General features: G+C 33.4%; 3 protein-coding genes across 3 annotated transcripts; 2 read left to right on the plus strand and 1 right to left on the minus strand.

Moving 5' to 3' along the window:
- Positions 1–271: 271 nt before the first annotated feature.
- LOTGIDRAFT_232408 (hypothetical protein) lies at positions 272–2,991 on the plus strand. The gene is made up of 4 exons (XM_009056735.1): positions 272–489; positions 1,729–1,817; positions 2,086–2,140; positions 2,442–2,991. Exons 1-4 carry the CDS (start codon positions 370–372, stop codon positions 2,535–2,537), a joined length of 360 nt encoding a protein of 119 aa, XP_009054983.1. The 5' UTR covers positions 272–369; the 3' UTR covers positions 2,538–2,991.
- Positions 2,992–3,765: 774 nt separating this feature from the next.
- On the minus strand, positions 3,766–5,243 carry LOTGIDRAFT_232409 (hypothetical protein). The gene is made up of 3 exons (XM_009056736.1): positions 5,146–5,243; positions 4,662–4,916; positions 3,766–4,251 (listed from the first exon to the last, which is right to left on the minus strand). Exons 1-3 carry the CDS (start codon positions 5,237–5,239, stop codon positions 4,025–4,027), a joined length of 576 nt encoding a protein of 191 aa, XP_009054984.1. The 5' UTR covers positions 5,240–5,243; the 3' UTR covers positions 3,766–4,024.
- Positions 5,244–5,260: 17 nt separating this feature from the next.
- LOTGIDRAFT_189380 (hypothetical protein) lies at positions 5,261–7,930 on the plus strand. Its single transcript, XM_009056737.1, has 7 exons — positions 5,261–5,391; positions 5,577–5,653; positions 6,019–6,151; positions 6,385–6,507; positions 6,887–6,974; positions 7,295–7,368; positions 7,602–7,930. Exons 1-7 carry the CDS (start codon positions 5,354–5,356, stop codon positions 7,774–7,776), a joined length of 708 nt encoding a protein of 235 aa, XP_009054985.1. The 5' UTR covers positions 5,261–5,353; the 3' UTR covers positions 7,777–7,930.
- The last annotated feature ends 4,792 nt before the right edge of the window (positions 7,931–12,722 follow it).

Below are 12,722 nucleotides of genomic sequence, written 5' to 3' on the forward strand. Positions count from 1 at the left end.
GTTAATTGCCTGCAATTTCATTAATCATAAAATTTAATCATATAAAAAGTAATCACAAAGGGTTGTCTGCCCTTACAAAATTAGAGCTAGTCTCTAAAAAGTTAAAACTTTAATCCTTTAAATTTGATATTTTTAAACCACAGTAGATCTATTCTGATGAAAGAAAAATAATCCATTTTGATTTTTAATCCAAAGTGTTATAAATCATTGTTTATATTCGGCAAAAATCAAAATAAAGTAAAATTTAAATTCTAAACACTTTTGGCTTAGAGATTCGTCCTTCACCTTCGTAGGACAAGAAAAACCTTTGCGACTGTGGCGAAGTCGGTATATAGAAATTCATACATTTCGGACAAACAAGTCGCCAAGATGTCGAAGGACAAGAAAATGCTAGGGTTGCACAATGTACCCGAAACACCTCTTCACCATCCAGGACATAATGATTTCAAAGATACTTTTAGATGGAAAATGTTAAAGCACCACTATCCAGTAAGATTATTTTTTGTATTTTCTGTGATTTTTTGTATTTTATTTATCTCTATAAGACTAGCCTGGATTTAATGTTTGATATTTTCATCCTTTCATTGTCATAAGCCGCAGTTAGACAGCCACAAATTATCTGGGTCGACTCCGACCAAGTACCGGTACGTGTAAAGAGATTGAGAGGGCTCGGTACCGTGCTAGTTTCAAGTGGGCCGAGATTGAGAAGAGGTGGTCTCGGTCTGGATCGAGTATGGCATGGCTAAATATCAGTGCAGTATAAACACGCTTATAGGCTTCATTAGTTTAGGCTTGTCAAATTTAGGAAATTATCAAAGTTTTTCATAGTCTTGGTCTCTGAAACGTGAATTGTTCCGTAGTGGAACAATCTTATCAGAAATAACGTTCAAAACTTCTTCACATTCAAGTAATTATCTATGTTTGAAAGTTATTCTAAAGTCGTCATTCTAAGAGACTTTTTATTTTGAAGCCTATTAACATATATTCAAGCCATCAAGGTCCAAATCAGCCCCCCAAAATACTTCATCAGACTTCAGTTCACGACATGTAGGCCTACAGTTTGTAGATTTTTTTCCAGTATTTGTCTCAGCAAAGAAAAAGGTTTTTGAATTTTTTGTTGTTTTTTTAAAGAATTGGATTATCAGCCTCAAAATAATATTACTGTTATTCTTAGAATGTGATTTACTGGTATTGTAAGTTTACTAACACATATTTCTCCTATTTGAGGCTGCTTTTCAAATTCTCATAAAAATAAAGGGAAAAAAATTCAAAAATCTTTTTACTTTGCTCATGCAGTAGCTGCTTTGTTTTGTCAAGAATATCATGTAGCAAATGAATTAATAAAGTTTTGCAAGAAGGTTAAGTTTCATTTCATTTCCAAACATTGTATCAAATGAAAACTTAAGTAGATTACAAGATCAATGACATCACAAAATGGCATATTATGATAGAAGTTAGATGGTATTTGCAATTTTAAGTAATGTAGCAATCCAGTCAAGGTTTTATATACCGTACACACATCTTTGTATATTTGGACATGATTCACTATCTTAGAGTTTTCTGTTTGTTAAAGCAGTGTCCCTATTGCAATTTATCTGTTTTCATGAAATAGCCAACCTACTTTATTTCAGTATGTTAACAAACTTTATTTTATCTGTTTTTGATTTTACTGACTGATCAGTTGTAGAATAGAAATGAGAATAAATCTCTGATCATTTGATTTTTCAGTTGATTCCATTGTATGGTGCAACAATTGTTGGATGTGTCTTTGCTGCCTGGTACACATGGCGGCTAACTTATTATTGTCCTGATTCTTGGTGAGTATTATACAGTCAGGAGGGAGATTGAAAAGGTCATTTAATTTTTACAATTATCAAGCAATCAATCCCCAGGGGTAGAAGGATGGCTCATTTGATTGTTGTCTGCTGCTTATTTGTAGTAAGTTAATTGCCTTCATGGCTTTTAAAAGCCTTCCCATTAGTGAGCAAGAAATATGATTTCAGAAGATTCATTAGTGAAGTATTTTCTTATGTTGTGCTTATTGAATCAAGATGATGGCTATTATGTTGTATCATTGTGTTTTAGGGTGAAGAAGAACCGCGACCCATGGATGTCTACAGATCAGAAATATCAGTACAAGGTAAGGGATGAATGAATACAGCCTTCCATCAGGGTATGGCCTTGTATGCTCAGACAATCCTTGGTCATTTAGTGCGAGAGTTTGATTTTAGCATTAAGTTAACCATCCATTGGTACCTTCATCTTACCTCTGGACCTTCAGGTTAGCGAGAAAATGTTTAACTCACTGAGCCACTGTGGCTCCCAGAATGCTAAAGATAGTTTGGAACTCTACTTTATGAGCAAAAACAGCTAAGGTCTAACGACCATATTTCTTAGGATTTTTCAGAAGTGGTACTTAAGATTTTCAACTTTTTTTCCAGTTCTTTTCGCCAACTGTAGACTACAAGAACCAGAGGTTCTCTCCAAATAGACCAAATATTGAGCAAATGTGTGAGGAGGAATACAGGAAGAAATAAATGGTGAAGACTTTACAGAGAAAATAATAACTAGTATTTGTTAATTTAAGTTTCAAAATGATAAAAAAAAAAAGACAAAATATGTTGAAAGGTTTTTGATTTAAAATAAATAAATATAGCTGAAATGTCTGTCATACTTTTTAATCAAATTTTTTTTTTGATATTAAAATTCTAAAGGATATTAATTGAATAACAGGGTTTTTATTTTAATTTTGAGAACTATAGGTTTATGTGACACTAGAAATAGAAAATGCATTTGATATTTTTTTTTTCTCCAAGAGTGAAATTTTAATGAGATTTGTTTTCTATTCATCAGCTCATGCATTTGGTTTCTTTTGTTTTTGAATAAAAAAATAAGTTGGTATGAATTGAGTGATATTATATTACTAAAAATTTGCTTCTTTATTATAAGTGGTGATCTTAGATTATATTATAAAACCTTTTACCTTGTTTTCTTGTTTTTCTTGTCTGTCCAGTGCAGAGAGGATACAACTCTCCATTTCATAAGTCAATGAGAGGCAAAATTGCATGATCATTTCTTGTTTGTCATGATCCACATGTGCTTTTGACCAAGTGGACACCTCTGAAAGCCTGATTTGACAAAGCCTGTGTCAATTGCATTGTGTGCTCTTGAAATGTTGGGCCTTATTGGGGTTCAGATTGAAAAAAAAGGTGGATGCGATATTTGCCAATTTTCTCATTTCACACTTCATGGCATTTACTGCTTTCTCTTGTAAAAGTATTGAGTGCAGGTATATTGTTCCAGATCAACCCAGTTGTCGATTGTGATTGTTTGAGCAATTAATCATGGACCCACTACAATTTCAGTGATCGGAAAACATCAGACAAGGAACTTAATTGAACAAGATGCCTTTTTTAACCAATCGTACCTTGGTCTCAGAAACGGGGGAATTTTTCAAGCAAAGCCAATCAGTAAAAGTGTTTACAGCTCACGTCGAAATTTAAAGGCATTATGTGTTTTCGAACATTGCTAGTACTTCTGAAGACCATTTATAAATGAAATGTATATTTATTGGCTTTAGTGTATCCTATGTAAATAAATAGGTATGAAACTTGTGCACCCTTAAAGGTGCCAAAAAATACCAATAATACAAGTCCTAGTTTTTCTGTCTCTACAGCAGTTGACATCTATAAATCATAATAGCCATCAGAGGCAGATGTTTCATTCTCCAATGTTGAGGGTAAGATTTTTAATTCAGGAAAAATATTCAGAAGAAGAGAAATTTATTTTCCACAAAACATTTGTTTACTGAACTTTAACTACATGGGTGAAATAATAATTCTTAGTAAACTAATACACAAGGCTATGTACAACAAATTCTACATCATTCTAGCACTTTAAAATACTCTTTTTTTTGTTTATTGAAAATTTATTAGAAGATATGTGGTCTCTCACAAATAGTTGTCAAATGGACTAATAAATGATTTGTTTATTTATAGAAAACATTTCTCCTTGTGCTTTAAGGCTAACTGTCACTTCCACCAATAGTTCTTTTAGTTAACAGATTTTTAGAAAACCATCCAGGCCTTTCCTTGTCGACTTTCACAACATATTTTCCCTTCACATTCTCTGTTTCCTCGCCCTCATACAAAAACATTACTTCTGATTGTGGTTGTGAATATTTTAAGGTGTCTGTACCCATGGCTTCCTGCATTTCTTCAGTTTCTTTTCTCACTTTATCATAACAATTGCCTGAAAAAAAAACAATATAATTGTTGACAGGCCATAAATAAACACACCAAAATTTACAAATGAGCGCTCTTGATCATGGATATTTACATGTTTAGTTCAGCACAGATTTTTTTGTTCACATGAGAAGTTAACTTTACAGTATCATATGAAAAATAAAGGGGTATCAAACAATATACAATCTTATATGGATATTTGGTCACAACAGAGACAGCCTATCATTACTGGAACAATTTTGAAAAGTTTTACTGGATATTGTGATGAGCAAAATGCTCTCATTCTAAACACTATTTATCCAATCCATCATATCTATTTCTATAGATAACATTAGTAAGACAGTTGATGTTGACTTCAATTGTGATCAAAAGATTTATTGTTTATGTGAGAAGCTTTATGTTGTGATTTAAGCTTACCACAAAGGGTCTGTTTTTCATGCCAATGACCACATTCTAAACAGGATACAATATTATTTTTTGGTAATGCATATTCATAATGTCCTGTAATCTGCATTTTCCGTGTCCTTCGTATCTCTTTCGATCTGCGATTTCTAGGAACAGCAAATAAAGTATTGCTAAATATATCATCAAGCAACGATTTCATGGACCCTGAAGTCTGGTTTGGATTACTTTCAATATGATGAACATCACACACTAATGCTCCTTGAAAACCTGACAACGAAAAACAATTTGCTTAATTAGATGTTTGAGGATTTTTTTCTTACTCTATATACATTATTATATTTGTCATAAGAGCAATAAATATTTGTGGTCTGGATTATTGCAATGTAAGGGAGAAAACTCTTCCGCAGCAAGGCAAAAAAGAAAAAATAATACTGTTTTCATTCAAAACAATGACAAAACAATGCGTTAATATTAATCTTTAAAGTTTCTAATTTACCTGCAGGTGGATGGATACCAATCCACTGGCGAAATGCTCTTTCAAATCGATTGAAAGCCACCAACAGCCGAGTCATGCTGCTGGGCGCCGCCATTTTGTATTTTAGTTTGTCACAGGAAACTTGATTGGTTGAAATAAATGAACAACCAATGAATTTCATTGTACCAGAATCTTAGGTTTACATCTTTCAGACTAAAACATTATCAAAATGACCGAACGATACAGTTTTTCTCTGACTACTTTCAGGTAATCTAGTATTTTCTTCTTTATCTTAATTCTTTGTTAGCTTGGCATAAGGTCTTATTAGGACAAGCAAATTTATGTTTCATTTGATTTCTTTTTTAATCAGTTTTCACAGTTGTAGCCAAGTTACAAACAAAATCTTCTCTTTCTCTTCAATCATATCACCTTGTTCTTTTTGTATTTTTTAGTCCATCTGGAAAGCTGGTTCAGATAGAATATGCTCTTGCTGCAGTTAGTGCTGGAGCCCCATCTGTAGGCATCAAAGGTGAGATCCTCAAATTTTCGCCAACACTAGCTTTATAAATATAAATGAGACTGAGTATGACTAGGCTAGAATTCATTTACTCAGTAGTAGGCGTAGGACTGACTGGGTGATAATTCTTAAAGAATAAAATGATTGGCGTTTTTCACAGAGAATCTTGTCAAGTTTGCTATTATTTAATTAAGAAATTATTAGCTTTCATATGACAAAACCTTTTTTTTTGTAGTTTTCTATGCCTATTAGTATTATAGGGGATGGGAAGTTTCGATTGAATAAAAACCCCTAAACACCCTTCCACTTCTAAGCCTGCACATCTGAAATCTTTAGTTCGTCCAAGAATGACCCATCATTACCCTTAAATTTTCCAGCTGTCAATGGGGTAGTGTTAGCAACTGAGAAAAAACAGAAATCCCTTCTGTACGATGATCAAAGCATACATAAGATAGATTATATCACCAAGAACATTGGAATGGTTTATAGTGGAATGGGACCTGACTACAGGTAAGTAGGATGCATATAGCCAGGATTATTCTAGTACATGGATTACTTTACTTGACGGGATTTTATGAAAGCTGTCTTACAAAGATTTCAGTATACAAGTCATCTGATTGGTCAACCGCCAAGATTTATTTTAAGGTTTTGTTTTTGGGCTTCAGACTAAGTACTTATGATTATATTTATAATAAAATATAACTTAAATATTTTAGGTACATGTTTCTATTTTGTTCTTTCAGGGTATTATTAACCAGAGCCAGGAAATTAGCCCAGTCTTATTACTTAACTTATCAAGAACAGATACCTACAGCTCAGTTAGTTCAGAGAGTGGCCACAGTGATGCAGGAGTTCACTCAGTCTGGGTAAGACTTATTTTGTCCCTGATTTCAAACTTTATCTTCAGATATAGTGAAATTTGGTCCTTGGCCAGTAATCTTTTCCGCACATATTTACTTACAGCTGGGTCGACTTAAATTAGCAGTGAAAATGACTTAAGGTCATCGGACACACAGATCAGACAGAACTTTGAGGAAGCATCATGAAACACTCCTTATTTTCAAAACTTATCCTAGAATTTATACAACAATGCGATGTTGATTGATATTGTACATGCTTGATAGAGTTCATTATATAATAAAGAGTTATCATTTAGATGACTTACCGTATTACCTATACCCCACCATACCAAAAATAAAATAGTCCAGTAGTTGACCCATGACAAATGTGATTTATTTATTACAGTGGTGTACGACCATTTGGTGTTTCATTATTAATGGCTGGCTGGGATGACTTTGAAGAAAAACCTTATCTCTATCAATGTGATCCTTCAGTAAGTAAATTTCAAATAGGTCTTATTTTTTAGATCCCTTGCTATTTTTAATCATTCAAGTCTAATTTAAAAAACATCATAGTGTGACAGGCTGTACCCATTTCCTTGTCAAAGCAACTGAGGTTACTCTATGACTGGGTTTGTCAGCTTGGCATCCTTTTTGGAAAGTCCACATAGCAAATATTAGTAAATATTGTCTATCTATGAATATAATTCTAGGAGAAACTGATATACCTGCTAATTTCACTTCAAAGTTTCTTAAATCATATATAAAACCTTGGAATGTATTTTGGTAATGGAAGTTATATGTATATTTACAGGGAGCATATTTTGCTTGGAAAGCAACTGCTATGGGTAAAAACCATATAAATGGAAAAACGTTCTTAGAAAAGAGGTGAGTGAATTTTTCACAATTTTACAAATTTACTATTTTTAAGGTGTTGGGGAATCACATTTTACTAAAATTTATTGTAACTGTTCATATAGGACTCTATGTTTGAACACTAAATTTCGTCACAATAGTTGGTGTATCATTGTTTGCACCATAAGCAAGGTACAGGTATTCTCTTTTTTTTGGAATAAAATTGTCAAATTGAGGGTTACAGTCCATGATCTATTTATTTACAGATATAGTGAGAAGTTAGAACTAGAGGATGCAGTACACACTGCTATTTTAACACTGAAAGAAAGTTTTGAAGGACAAATGACTGAAGATAATATAGAAATTGGTATTTGTAATCATGATGGTTTCCGTCGACTCACAACATCCGAAGTGAAAGATTATCTGGCCTCTGTGTCCTAAGTTATTCCATTTGTTAATCACAGGTTAATTATTGGGAATATACTTGGTTATTAACCTATCATCTACAAGTTTATAAATGTTATATTGTAACTAGTTTTGTGTTTAACACAGATCTGTCATTTTTGTAATTGAACAAAATTTTGTTTCAACTTTTATTCTTTCTATTTTCCTTTTTGACATCAAGGTCAACTTCACTAGGGTCAAGTTATTATAATCTGTATCTTATACCTTGACTGCACCTTTTCTATAAATGCAGTTCTTTGAATGGATTTCATGCTAGCAAATACAGCTAATCAGAGTTTTTGTTAGAAAGTCTGTAAACAATCAGCTCAATCAAATCAAAATCCAATCAAATTGCTGCATTCCGCGATGCAAGAAAAGCTATTGCAGTTATGGTGTAAGACAGTTCATAATTGCTTGATATTGTGAAGGTGGGGGTAAAGGGTTGCTCACTAGCTCTCTAAATATAGAAAATAGCTATAATCGATAGCTACATCATAAATTGTCAAGTGTTTATAGAACGTATCTGATTGAAACTGGAATGGTGATAAATTGATGCCCTTAGTGTTCTTTTACACGAAGATGACATTTAAAAAGTGTGGGACTAACAATCATTAAAGGTTTTATCTAAAGGCAAATGCAGGTGTCTGTGGAAAGCACTGTCAATGGCTGAAGCAATAAAATGATGTTTGTTTGGAATAAAAAACCAGCTTTCTGTCAACGAATCCCTCAAGAAGACTATGCATTTGTTGCTGCTGATATTTGCCTTTTATGGTTTTAATGAGCTCAAAAAGCTTGCAAAGGAAGCTTTTTAATCAATTATACATAAAAGTTTAAAATATGATTCAGTCCTTTAATGAATCCACATAAAGTACGCTAACATTCCAACTTTATTACAATACCAGAAAGTCTTTTTCCTCAATCATATAATAATAATACTATTTAAACATACGTAAAAGGGGTGACCACTAAAATGGATTGAGATGCTGCTTTCTTATTTTCATTTTTCTGCTCTAACATTTATATTCATTCCACATAAATCAGATTTTTAATATGATTGGGAAATGGCTGCAGTGAAACAATAAAATTAACATTTATGTTCAAGTGAGTAATGTTCAAAGCATTAACAGTAAGGTATTGATTATAAACACACACAAGCTCTGTCTAATGCTGGGGGCACACAAGAGGCATTTTTACTTCAATAAAATGATAACCAAGTGATTATTGCCACAGTGGAAAAATGTGCCCCCAGCATTAGATGATTAGATGTCATGTTTTCAATCAATAGAATGTTTTCTTTATGCCTCTACAAAATATCGATTTCTTTCACTACAGAAGTTATCAAATTACGATCCTTTTTTTACCTCCCGTGCCGAAAACACAGTGATTTTAAAATTGTTATGTAACAAAAGTATGACTCTTTTGCAAATAAAACAAAAAACATCAATTTACACTTGGCATTTTCTTGAAATGTCTTTTCAATGTAAAGAAGTAGGAAAATTCCAATTTTTAATGAAAAATGTGGAAATGGTATGTACAATGCAAGATTCATTATGAATTTCTAATCATGTGTGAACCCTCTAGATTAAAACCCTCCCTACCCCAAACTCAAAAAGTGCTTCCATGTGTCCGTACAATAATTCTGCAAAAAGAGGAGAGGAAAGTCTGTGATGTTATAAATGGTTAAAAGCCAAAAATCAGATTTGCTAAGGACTAATGGATAGGGTTTGCTATGTTCACTTTTTATTAATTACATTTCAGGTTCTTAACACATGTAATCACAGCTTACTTCACAGAAAGAGTTGTTTAATAGAGTGGAATAGAGTCCCTTCAATACTAAATTCATTTCACACAATCTGAATTTTTGAAGAATCAGACAATTTTGTTGATCCCAATTTTAAGATGATAAAGTTATAAATAATTAAATTCTTCACCAAATTTCACATAAATTAATAAAAACAGAAGAACCAGAGAATTTTGTTGATAACTTTTCCATGCACTAGAATGTCATGCACAAAAATCTTAAGGTGCCCTCACACCATATTGATTGCCAGTAGCGTACGGTTACTAATAATGAAAGTGGCCATGAGTTCTGAATGCAACTCAAAAACTCAGGTGCATTTGAATATTATGACTGCTTTCCTTATTTGAAACCATATGAGGGCTGCTTTACGTTATTCTTTTCGTTGGTTTTGCTGTTCACCTTAAGTCCAAGTCCATGTTGTCATGTGAAACACAGAATCTTTTAACATCAAACATTAATTAATCACTGCCAGAAGATGAGGAAGACTTTCGACGTTGACGTTTCTTGGATTTAGGAGAACTAGAGGATGAACTCTTTCTTCGACTTCGAGAATGTCCACTTCTAAAATAAACATTGAAAAGTCAATAAGATATGGGTCTAGTATTGCAGGGTTAGATTTGAGCGGTGTTGGATTGCAGTTCACGACCATATCTCTGGTATATAAAGCTGGTTACTTACTTTCTGACTGGACTTTTCTTTCTGTACCTGTCACCTGACCTGCTCCTACAAAGTTGCATTCAGATTTTATGAGTTTGAAATACCAGTGTTTCCATGGGAGTAAGCAAGCCAACCTAGCTTTAGCAGATTATGCATTGGACAAATATATATCCCCATGAATTCAAAAAAATTATTACAGTGATGGATGAATCAATAGTTCCAAAAATAATAGGATATTGAAGCGGAAGATTAGTTCAATCAAATTGTATGAAGAACAACGTAACAAAATACATTTTACACATATAATACAAGAAATTTGATGTGATATATATAATACTTTAGAAATATTAGGAATACAAGAACTCAAATGGATTTCAGCTGCAGTTAACAATTCCAAATAATTTTGTGTCCAACATAATATCACTGTATCTTTGAAGAGAGCAGTTTTTGTTCAATGTATTACCTTGATTTTCGTGAAGGTCTGTTGGAGGATCTGTTGGCAGATCTGTGAGGAGACCTGGATCGTCTACGAGCAGGTGATCTTGGTGTTCGTCTTGCAGGTGATCTTCTTGACAAAGATCTTCTAGGAGATCTTGATCTTTTGCGTTGATCCCTCTGCGATCGTCTGACTGGACTTGCAGAGCCTGAAGAACTATCTGCTCTCTTTCTGGTTGAAGATTTGGGTGTGCTTTTGCTGGTTTGAGCTTGCCTAGGTTTTATGACAGGAGGTCTCTCCTCTGATGAAGAGTCTGAAGATGAACCTCTTTTAGCAGGAGCTGGTTTATTCTTTAGTGATTTCTTAGCGTCGGGCGAGGATGAACTGGAGGTACTTTTGGATCTTTTTTTCTCTGCTGGTCGTCCACGCGAACTCTGAGATGGTCCCCTTGTGCTTGGTGAAGATTGCCCACGTGAAGTTAAGGATCGATGACTTCTGGATTCTGGAGATAATTTTGGTTTAGGAGGAGGACTAGGTGGAGAACTGTCTGAACTACTGCTACTGGGTGTTCGACGTCTATCAGAGGATGGCAATGGTATTTGACTAACAGATTCTTTTCGCTGTATGTCTCTATAAATAGAAATAATATGTTGACTTAAAATATGACCTCTCTTTTCTGTTGGTTGTTAACCATAGGCTTGTTTTCAGAGAACAATTTATATTTCTGCTATCTTAGTAAATTCAAGAAATCGATTTTTATCAAGCATACCCCATCAACCTTGAAAAAAATCTTCAAGAAAACTAGGACAAAAACAATTTATCAAATAAAATAAAATCACATAAAATCACCTTACTGGCAAAGATCCAAGAACAAACAAGTTATTATATTGCAAGGTAAATATATAAAGGTGATATCAGAATTTTGATTTGTGGATCAAAAAATCACACGATCCAAGTAAACCCGGCTATGCACAATCCAGAACATTATACAGATCTAAAAATTAATTGAATTTCAAATTTTATCTACCTGGATGCAGGAGTTGAAACTTTAGCTGGATGACCAGATGTTGAGGTTATCTTTCCCTAAATGAAAAAAAGTCATCAATTTTATTGATTGTTTATATAACAATCTAAATGCAGTTCAATTAAAGTGCCAAGAGGATTCCTTATTGACTAATCCAAATACCACATATTATCAAATGTCGGCATCAAGATCCCTGTTACTCAAATGATCTTACCATCAAATTCCATCATGTTGTAAAATTCAATAATTCATCAAAATGTTTTTGCATGATAATTTGAGAACAGGATCGTTATAGAAACACCAAGAGATTCTCATAAATTTTGAAAACAGTTATAATGAAGCCTCATCCCTACCCTGGCATCCTTGTCAGAATCTGATGAGGAAGATGATTGACGTCGTTTCTGTTGCTTGGGAGGTGATCTTGACCTGTCAGAATCATCCGAACTACTGGACCTTGACCTAGGTTTTGGTACAAGTGTTTTGACACTAGAATCCATGGTTTGTGGCCTGGAACTAGACTGGGGAGGCTCAACATTTGCTTTAGGAGAATGTCTGCAAATAAGAATTAAATGTATCAAAGTAGAAATGACAGAACTATATACAATTTATCATGAAAATATATAGTCAATTATGTATAAAGAATGGGGAACACAAGCTAAGATATTCAGAAGATAAACTTAAAAATAAAGAAGACAAGCTCTTGAATTTTTCCTGGATGTTTGCTCAACTATACAGTTCTATTTACAGTACCAGTAACAGTGAGACTAATTCATGAAAAACTTACCTTTGCACCAGTAGGTTTCTTTGATTTGGAGGTGATCTGGAAGTCTTATCCCACCTTGATCTTCTGCATTAAATAAAAATCAAATATATTTCTACACCCTAGTGTTCCCTTTAACCAACAATTATGGTACCTTAAAAGCCAAATTTTGAAAAAATATCCCGCACTCCAAATAGAAATAAAACTAAAAAAATAATTTTTCACTTACACATTATTCTGATTTCTATTATCTGGAGGTTTAACT

The sequence above is a fragment of the Lottia gigantea genome (assembly GCF_000327385.1).
Source record: "Lottia gigantea unplaced genomic scaffold LOTGIsca_29, whole genome shotgun sequence".
Lineage (NCBI taxonomy): Eukaryota > Metazoa > Mollusca > Gastropoda > Lottiidae > Lottia > Lottia gigantea.

Excerpts from the sequence above, each read along its gene's own strand:
- LOTGIDRAFT_189380 (XM_009056737.1), top strand. The coding sequence starts at position 5,354 with ATGACCGAACGATACAGTTTTTCTCTGACTACTTTCAG. Across the intron at positions 5,392-5,576 it reads TTTTCTCTGACTACTTTCAG|TCCATCTGGAAAGCTGGTTC; the intron begins GTAATCTAGTAT and ends TGTATTTTTTAG. Across the intron at positions 6,508-6,886 it reads CAGGAGTTCACTCAGTCTGG|TGGTGTACGACCATTTGGTG; the intron begins GTAAGACTTATT and ends TATTTATTACAG.
- LOTGIDRAFT_232409 (XM_009056736.1), bottom strand. The coding sequence starts at position 5,239 with ATGGCGGCGCCCAGCAGCATGACTCGGCTGTTGGTGGCTTTCAATCGA. Across the intron at positions 4,917-5,145 it reads TGGTATCCATCCACCTGCAG|GTTTTCAAGGAGCATTAGTG; the intron begins GTAAATTAGAAA and ends TTTCGTTGTCAG. Across the intron at positions 4,252-4,661 it reads TGAAAAACAGACCCTTTGTG|GCAATTGTTATGATAAAGTG; the intron begins GTAAGCTTAAAT and ends TTTTTTTTTCAG.
- LOTGIDRAFT_232408 (XM_009056735.1), top strand. The coding sequence starts at position 370 with ATGTCGAAGGACAAGAAAATGCTAGGGTTGCACAATGTACCCGAAACA. Across the intron at positions 490-1,728 it reads TGTTAAAGCACCACTATCCA|TTGATTCCATTGTATGGTGC; the intron begins GTAAGATTATTT and ends TTGATTTTTCAG. Across the intron at positions 2,141-2,441 it reads ATCAGAAATATCAGTACAAG|TTCTTTTCGCCAACTGTAGA; the intron begins GTAAGGGATGAA and ends CTTTTTTTCCAG.